This window comes from Scatophagus argus, chromosome 2, assembly GCF_020382885.2.
Source record: "Scatophagus argus isolate fScaArg1 chromosome 2, fScaArg1.pri, whole genome shotgun sequence".
In the NCBI taxonomy this organism is placed as follows: domain Eukaryota; kingdom Metazoa; phylum Chordata; class Actinopteri; family Scatophagidae; genus Scatophagus; species Scatophagus argus.
Window position 1 is genome coordinate 9,069,153 of NC_058494.1, and position 9,287 is coordinate 9,078,439.

Consider the following 9,287-nt stretch of genomic DNA (forward strand, 5'->3'; position numbering starts at 1 on the left):
ATTGTCATTGGCTGTCAGTTTTTAATTATTTCATAAATTGAAATACAATCAAATATCAGTATCTCAATGATCCTTACAACACAGCACAACAAAAGGATTTTAAACTTAAAAAATAGTAAACTCAGCACATGACCTGTGCTGTACATTACTTTTTTTCATGCTGGATTATCTAAATTAAAGAATATGGTCTAGACTTGCTCTATTTGGAAAGTGCCATGCAATATTTACAACCTTGTTGTAAATATTTTAAAAAGTAAATATTAAAAATATTAAAATATTTACAAGTAAGACTCATTATTATTTACTTACATTCATGTCTCCTTGAACTTTTCGTTATATATAGTTGTGATGTATCAAAAATGCATAATACACTTATGGAAGGATCAGTCATTAAATATCAATGATTAACTTGTCATAAATAAGTAGTTATTTGTCAGTCAGGGTGATGCACCACTTTGGATGAAGAAAGGAAGACGTTTTACCCAATGGACAGGCACTCAGAATAACTCATAACTCAAGTTATGAGTCATTAACCACTCAGTATGACGCACAGCTTTACACAAATAGGATAAATAAGATAAAGATGAAGTAATGAGGGGATACTGGAGCTTCTGCATTGCCTTAAGGGGATGTGAAAATGATTGAGGCACATTGTCATTGGCTGTCAGTTTTTAATCAGTTCATAAATTGAAATACAATCAAATATCAGTATCTCAATGATCCTTACAACACAGCACAACAAAAGGATTTTAAATTAAAAAATAGTAAAATCAAAACAAATTCCACTCAAACGCTCGGAGTCTTCGCACACACAGTCTTCAGTATCCTGACAGAGTGGAGATGGTTGGGTATCGTCTACGGTGAGTCATGCACTTGTCTCTGTCAGTGAACAGTGAGTGGGTCTTCCAGTTTATGTCCTTCTCAAGGGTAATGCGTGACTCCTCCAGGTGGGACAGGGAGCCTCTGGCCTCACTCAGCTGCTGGTGCAGAGATGCCAGAGTGGCATCAATCTGCCTCACTTCCTCTTCCAAACTGCAGATGCAGGAAGCAAACAAAGTGAAGAGAGAAAAGTGAGGTAGAGCGTCAGAATGAGATGAGACGAGGCGTACCTGAGCTGGGGTTGATCTCTGCAGAGCTCCATGTTGGGCCTGAGCGAGCGGAGGTAAAGTCTGGACTGAGCTACCCTCAGCGGAGCCTCTTTGCTGTGGATGGCCTGCTGCAGGGCCACGATGTTCCTCTCCTGAGCCCCAATCTGCTCCAAGATCTGCACACATCACCACATAATAAATATCAGTCAGGAGCTCTGTTTGCAGTAGCAGAATACAACTAAGCAGACTTACTCAGGTATTTCACAAATATGAGGTTTTCATGCTATTTTATACTTCAACTTCTCCCCAGTTTAGATAGACATGTTGTACTTTTTGCTGCACTACAGATATTGACAGCTTCAGTTACTTCACCAATTAAGATTCTTACTCAAAAAACATACGAAAATGTTATAAAATGTGAAATTTTGTGAAAAATGAACATACTGCGCCTAACACTATGGTCAAGTACAGCTGGAATAATGAGCTGATTAACTGATTAGTTGATTGCCAGAATGATTTAGCGAATGGTTTTCATGTAACAACATTTCCCATCTTGTCAAAGGTGAGGATTTACTTCACTTACTACTTTTAATACTTTTAATCAATAAATTTTTAATAATTCTGAGGCTTGGACAATTGGACAAAACAAATATTGTGAAGATGTCACTATTTTCTGAGACTTAAAAGCCAAACAATCAATCTGAAAAAAAAAAAAATCTTTGAGGAAAACCCCATCAGATTATCAGTCCAGCGTCAAATAGTTAAAAATAAACCAAGAGACGAACGACGTAAAATGATAATCTAATGATACAACAGTCACAGCTGATGATTTTCTTGAGTTTTCTGTGGTGTTTATACTTTAAATTAGGTAAAGGATATAAATACTTCCTGAATATGAATACTGTCTGTCTACCTGTACGAGCTTCATCTCCAGCTGGATCTTGGCCTCCGTCAGCTCCACACAGTGCTGGCTGAAGGCTTGGTCCACTCTGGAGCACTGGACTCTCAGATCCTCAGTGGTGTCCTGCAGCACTTGCTCCACCAGCAGTCTGACGCACACAAACAGCATCACTGTGTTTACTGAAAACTTGAAATAATGTGTCACATTGTCACATTAAGCTTCCATCACGCAGACAAGCAGCTTAAACACGCTGACCTGAGACTGTGGGTGGCCTGTTCTTCCTGCAGAGCCTTGGACAGGTTGTCCTGTGTAAACTTTATCCACGACGTGCAGTTACACACCCTGCAGCAGACGACGAGGCAAATTATAAACACTGTTTCTGATCTGATGTATTTCTGAGTTTTGAACATCATATTAGACTCACTGGTCCTGCATGGAGGCTGAGCTGGGGTGGTGCTGTGTGTCCGGGCTCATATTACTGTATCTTCCACTGTGGTTATCAAAGTTGTAGGCCTGGTACTTATCAGACCAGTCCATCTCTAACATCTGTTTAGCCTCTCTGTTCATCCTGACACACAAAAAGACACAAGGCAGTGTGAGAGGGTTCATTTGGTCTCATGTCCTCTTCAAACTACAGAGGACATTTTATTGGTGTGTTTGCATGTCAGGCAGTTTAACCTCCAGTCAATGGGATTTGAAACTCACTTGATCTGACTGACAACCTGAGCTGTAGTTCTCTTCAGAAGGACCTGGACGCTCCTGATCAAGTCCACTTCCTGCAAAACACACAGTGTCACTTCATGCTGATATGTGTCAGACTGAGCCCTCTGCTGGAGCAGTGACGGAATGCAACAACATGCAGTTACTCAAGTACTGTACTTTATTTTAGTTATTTGTGCTTTACATTAGTTTTTCCCTTTTATGTAACATTTTACTTGCACTCTCTTACATTTCAGAGGCACATGGTACTTTTCACTCCACTACATTTGTCTAGCAGCTTTAGTTCTAATTTATTTTTTTTAATTTCTCGACTAACTAACCTATTAATCATCCAGTTGTTGTAGTTCTATAATTTGGAAAAAGTAGTATCCCAAGTATTAATGTGTCCAATCCCTGACTATATATTTTGCAGTCCATTATTAATTTCTGCATATTGTGACTATAACTAGCCAATCAACTTCAAAACTTTTATTTCTTCTGCATTTTTTATATTTGCCTATTAATTATGAACAAGGGTTGGAACAGATTTTTGACCAAATTTGACCAACCTCAACAACGATATTGCAACGGTATTGTATACTTTCACAGAATATTAGACTTTGAAATGACACCATTTTAAGGTAATGCAGCCTTTAAAACAAGGTAAAGACAACACTTACACAACATCCAAAACAAAAAGATGACGAGATTATGTCTTCTATCACAATATCGTAATAATATTTTTATTGAACCTATACGGGGATACACAGCACACCACATCGTACAACGCTTTTGCTGACCTTTAACAGCTCCTCCTCCACACAGTCTCTGACCAGGTCTGGGCCCAGTCTTCTGGCCCTGCAGTTCAGATTATCGGTGGCGATGGCGTACGGAGTCTCGGTGGCGTCCAGCGCCTTCTCCAGCCTCTGTTTCAGCGCCAGCAGTGACTCCGTGTCGGCCAGCAGTCGGTCGATGTGCTGCTGCAGCTCAGACTTCCAGTAGTGGATCTCCTGTAGCCTCTGTCCCAGGAGACGTGTCCCCTCGCCCTGGGCCTTCAAAGTGTCTGCCTCGGTGTCCTGGTACAGAGCTTTGGACTCTCGCTGGATGCTCCGGGCTGCCAGGTGGTCGGCACTGGCCTGTTGGAGGGCGGTGTGGTAGTTGGAGAACCACTCAGCCGGGGTGTATTTAGCTGAGCGGTACCCGGCGGTGGCTGAGCCTGCGGACGGTTGCGGGGCCTGCGGCTCCACGGGAGGCTCTTTGTCAGGGACCCCCAGGGCTACGGCTCTGCTGTCACAGAGTGGCCTTGACACTAAAATCTCAGAGCTCATTTTTTTTTTTTTTACATTTAAGTTGTAGGCACAAGAAAAAAAGGTACTGAAAGCTTAAATTAAGTGTAGCACCGAGAATGAACGGGTTTCACAGCTCAGAAGCACACCGAGCTTGTGTTTGTGTGGTGTCGCCTGGTTACACACACACACAAGCTGAGGAGCAGCCAGCAGCTCTGGATCAGGTGACCAATCATCAAATGAGCTGATGGGGAATAAAGCAAGTTCAACCCACAATAGTGAGCTTCATACACAATATCATATATAGGATAATAATATTAGTATCATTAATAAAAAATATGTGTGGTCCATTCAGACTCAAATGAGCACCTCCTTCATTTCCTTTGACATTTTCACCCCCGACCCAGTTAGTATGCAGTATGTGGGTTTGTGGCTGCTGCTGTCCTCTTCATGTCTAATTGTACTCTTACTTACTTACTTATTAACAGTGACGTTTTCATTATTTGTGCATCACTGCACTGTAACACATGCAGCTGATATTGTTTGACTTTATGGAAATATCCTATCCTATATAACACTCAACCACATATGAAAGGGATTATACTGCAGGATATGACATATGTAATATGTCATATCCTGCTCATCAGATGTTCATCAGATGTCTGGAAAAGTCATTGACAGTGGGGCAATATTGTTTTTATTTTTGTTTTTATTCACTTTTACTAAATGTACACAATGTTATGTTGATGAAATTGTTACTCTACATTTCATATGCAGAGTGCGGGTGCTTTAAATGGTTTGTTAAATGAAGCAGCCATAATGAGTGCAAAGGCAAAAGCAAACCTGTGTATATTATCATATTAGTTTTCAGTGGGACAATGAACAGATTGGATCACAATGGTACATGAACATGTGTTAGTCAGCTGTTAAGTGAGATAAAACAAACAGAATGATTTTGATACAAGTCTGACCTAAAAATGCAAGATCTGGTCACTGGCTTTGATAAAAACGTTGGTTACAGTAGATATCTTCTGCTGGGGAGAAGTTTTGGTACATAGAATCATCAACTGCATCTTTATTTTGTTCAGTGGTCCTCTGAGGTTTAGAGGGCCTCTGCTTTGGACACACCACAACACTTTGGTTTTCATAAATCTGAAAAAGGAAATCAACAAAGACAAACATATGAGAGGGTGGCATTTCAGAGGATTTGCTTCAAATACACTTCTCAGAAATGATTAAAATCTACACTGAGCCCAAAATAGTCCAACAGTGAGTCAGATGGGCTTTTGCTTAGTAGACGTACTTTGATCTAGAGCAGAACATTTATGCATTCTCAGGTCAGACTGTTGTGAAATTTAGTGTATTAATCACCGGCCAAGGAAGAAGTGATTATTAATAACACCCAGAGAGTCATCTGGCACCACTTTCCCATGCTGGGTTACTCAACATGTTAACGTGCTCAAAATGGCATGCTGACATACTGCTAGTCAGCTAGTATAATCCTTACCATGCTCACAGTTTTAGTTCAGTTGGCATGCTTGCATTCCCCGATTAGCTTAAAGTACTAAGCTAAGTCTAATGGGAATGTCATGTCCAAGAAATATCAAAATGTATTTGGCCTAATTCTCTGACTACATTCATGCACCCCAGGAAACTTTTGATTTTGAGCGTTCCTCAACCACCAAGACAAAGTTGGCTCGGCACATGCGCCGTTTCAAGGGTATAAACCCTTTTGATGATATTAATACTTTCCCCTAGATCCACCTTTCACACAGAATTATATATTTAGCCCCACTAATAATCAGCATTGAGTCGTTCTGTCCCACATTTTTGTATTGTGTACAGTATGTGTATGTATCCACTCGCAATGATTTGTACTTTTATAAATTTACATCCCCTACACTTACCACATCCTCTTCAGCTGCCAACTTGGTTTTGTTTCTGTTCATATTAACTGCAGCTCCTGGAAACACACAGCGCAAGAGATGGTTGGACTAGTTGTTCACATGTATATCGGTGGGTGTTGTATGGTACATTTATAGTGAGAGCCACACCTTGCACTTTGTGACATTTGTATTTATACAAAATGACCAGGGCAAATGTCAGTATGAGCACCAGTGCAGGGACAATGAAAACCACAGCCTTGAAAAGCGGTGCTGTAAAAAACAAACACAAGAAACAGAGTAAAAACTTGTGCTTCCTGAGAACATATCAACAGCACACTCAGCAATCTGTTATCACTCTCAAAGATATAACAGCAGAAGTATCACTTCACATTCACTCAGGTTTCAAATTTCATGCTGCCACTTCATGAATGGCTGGTTGGTATTTTGAAATGTTGGTTCAACACATCTGCACCCGGAGACACACACACACACATAATTGATTACTTGATGGTGTTCTGACAGATTCCTCCATAGTGGTGGTGGAGCTCACAGTGCTGGTGGGCTGTGGAAAGACTATCAGAAAAAAGTTTCTTAGTAAACTTAGTAAATATTCTTCTTTTAAACCATGCTAACAGCAGACCTCTGGAGACAGTAATGTTTGCTAGTGAACTGGTTGGTCCACCAGCTTGATCTGGACTCAAAAACGTCATTTGGACATGACGGACGTTTGATACTGATATTCACAGGCTACAGAGGATGAATCCTAATTATTGTGAAATGTCTCAACAACTGTTGGATGGATGACTATGATCAGATCAGATGATGTCTAAAACACATCTATCATCTGTCACGACACGGGCCTGTGCTAACTGAAGGACCCAGAGTTTATACAGCACGGATTAAACCTGGATATAATTTACAGCTACATTCTTTTTTAACTTATATTGAGGTATTCTCCATCTGGTGCTCTTTTCATAATCTTACCTACTGACAGATGAATCTTGGTGTAGTTACCAGGACCCCACTGTGAGTCTGAACCACACCAGTAAGTCCCAGCATCACCTGCTCTCAGTTTGGTGATCTTTACAAAGAAAGAGCTGGCAGAGACGTTATCTTGCTGTGCGAATCTGATTTGACTTGATGGTTTGATATCTGTACAGTTCTGGCGGTGGTCTCCCTTACAGAGGAACTTCCTGTTATCCCTGTGTTGTGGTGGATAAGGACATTCCATAGCTAATGGATATCCCACACTGCCGTTCAGTTCTTTTGACGTCACACAACACCACTCTGTCAAGCAGAAGGAAACACATGCACACACACACACGCACACACACACACACACATACATATGTATATATATATATATATATATATATATGAATATATATATGTATGTATATATAAAGAGGAAAAATCTGGGAACACTGCAAGAAATGGATATGCATGCTTCAGCTTTCCTTTAAATGTCTAATATATTTTGACAAGTTGTACAAGTTTAAAATCAATGCTTTGTCTTTTTCTCAATATCTATTTTACAAGAAACTTTTTTGGCTGATTTGCATACTTTAAAATGTAACGGTTCACTACAGTGTAGTAATGTATGATCTTTTACCTTTGATTTCCAGATCAACAGCAGAGAAAACATCCAGGCCAGTGTGCTGCACACCACAAAGATACCTCCCGGAATCGGCCCAGGTCAAATTGGCAATGGTTACTGTGAATTCGTTTGACTTTTTGTCATCAGTCAGTGTAAACTGTCCACGTGTGTTGGCTGTCACTGAGGTGATTAAAGCCTGCTGCAGACATGTGAGGGTCTGATTCCCTCTACAGATGTACTTCAGACTGTTCTGGTGCATAGAGTCATACGGACAACTAAAGGACACTGAACCTTCCTCATAACTTTGGAGTTTGGTGGACTGGTCACAGCAGGTGCCTGCCAGTAAAAATAAGCAGCAGCAGACACTGTCACACAAGCACAAATTTAAATATTCAGATTCTTAAATTGAGTAAAATAAAAAATAAGAAAAAAATTGTAGAAAATATATAGTAAAAATATTGGATTTAAAGTTTTTACTGCAGTAAAATACATGAGCATTGTTGAAAAGAAAAGAAAAGAGCTTATTGTTACTGATGTGTATTTAGGTGTAAGCAGCATGCTTGGTCAATGTGGATCATTTTAAACCTATTTTATTTATCGATGGACAATTTAAAGCACAAAATTTAATAGGATGATGTTTTGTATATAAAATTGAAGCTGTGGCCTAAATATGTTCTGTGGCATTATATGCATAATGCATCACAGCAATTAAACTACAAGATTTAGATCAGTATAATGACAGAATAAAACTTACGTAGCCATATGGAAACTGAGCACTGGGGCTTATTTATTTCTTATTTACCTTTTCCTACTTCCAGCTTAACTTCAGTGTAGATATCTGTAAAAGTCCTGGTCACCCCACACCAGTACTTCCCAACATCAGTAAGACTCAGATCCGAGATGGTCGAGGTGAAGACTTGCTTATTCCTGTCATCGTGGATGGAATATTTGTTCTTCTTCGGATTTGTTGTTGTAATAAGAACATCATGGTCTTGGCAGTCATTCTTGCACAAGTACTTTTCATAATCTTCATATCCTGTGTCATATGGACAGGAAACATCAACTTGTCCCCCTTCGTATCCATACACATGGATCAACATTGCTGCGCTGGTCACACAGCTCAGGGCAGCTGCAAAGAGAAAACAATACCACATGTATCAAGAAACACACAAAACATCTGGAAGTGGTCCTTCGTTACATCTTTTCACACTTTTCTTTTTTAATTTTAGGTTTAAACAGCTTCTTAACAAACTGTCAATTAACACATACACTGGCTGTTTATTCAAATCTTCATTTCAAAAATGTGCACGATATACTTTTAATCTGGTGGCTGTAATCTATGAAACTTACTGGACAGGGTGAACAGCAGGCTCCACATCCCCATTCTATTGCAAAGAAACAGAAACTGCAAAAGGAGCATGTCTTATATTCAACCCAATTCACTTCCTCTTTTAGACAAGCTTATTAACAGCTTTAACCTTAGACAACGCCATACCACCACCGCAAATTATGCGTGATGTACGTGATTTAATGTAATGTATACATTTATATTTGCATGATTTCAATTCCTGCATCGTTGTGGGGTACAAAATTTCTTTTTTGTTTATGTTTGAGTCTTAACTTTGCTGTAGAAATTCAGTTAAGTGTTCCCATTGCCACCACAGAGGGGCACTCTGTCCAACCTTATACCTTGGCACAGTGTCACAGGGAGGCCTAAATAAAACCAGTAAAAGAGCTCTCGTAATCATTCAATATAAATCATAAAATGGTGTGCAAATGGTGTAAATAATCTGAACTGTGCTAAAATAAATATACAATTATATATTATTG

General features: G+C 39.7%; 2 protein-coding genes across 3 annotated transcripts; both read right to left on the bottom strand.

Annotated features, from left to right (window-relative positions):
- Nucleotides 1-13: 13 nt before the first annotated feature.
- Nucleotides 14-4,027, bottom strand: tekt4 (tektin 4). Its single transcript, XM_046406766.1, has 7 exons — nucleotides 3,489-4,027; nucleotides 2,695-2,765; nucleotides 2,414-2,557; nucleotides 2,245-2,331; nucleotides 2,002-2,137; nucleotides 1,110-1,264; nucleotides 14-1,032 (listed from the first exon to the last, which is right to left on the bottom strand). The coding sequence occupies exons 1-7, from the start codon at nucleotides 4,014-4,016 to the stop codon at nucleotides 819-821; spliced, it is 1,335 nt and encodes a 444-aa protein (XP_046262722.1). The 5' UTR covers nucleotides 4,017-4,027; the 3' UTR covers nucleotides 14-818.
- Nucleotides 3,999-8,845, bottom strand: LOC124068464 (polymeric immunoglobulin receptor-like). Of its 2 annotated transcripts, XM_046406747.1 has the most exons (8): nucleotides 8,808-8,845; nucleotides 8,260-8,586; nucleotides 7,473-7,793; nucleotides 6,845-7,147; nucleotides 6,365-6,433; nucleotides 6,029-6,130; nucleotides 5,882-5,937; nucleotides 3,999-5,126 (listed from the first exon to the last, which is right to left on the bottom strand). In XM_046406747.1, exons 1-8 carry the CDS (start codon nucleotides 8,839-8,841, stop codon nucleotides 4,965-4,967), a joined length of 1,374 nt encoding a protein of 457 aa, XP_046262703.1. In that variant the 5' UTR covers nucleotides 8,842-8,845; the 3' UTR covers nucleotides 3,999-4,964. The 2 variants fall into 2 exon arrangements, with proteins under 2 accessions (XP_046262703.1, XP_046262711.1); XM_046406755.1 differs by lacking the exon at nucleotides 7,473-7,793.
- Between the last annotated feature and the right edge of the window lie 442 nt (nucleotides 8,846-9,287).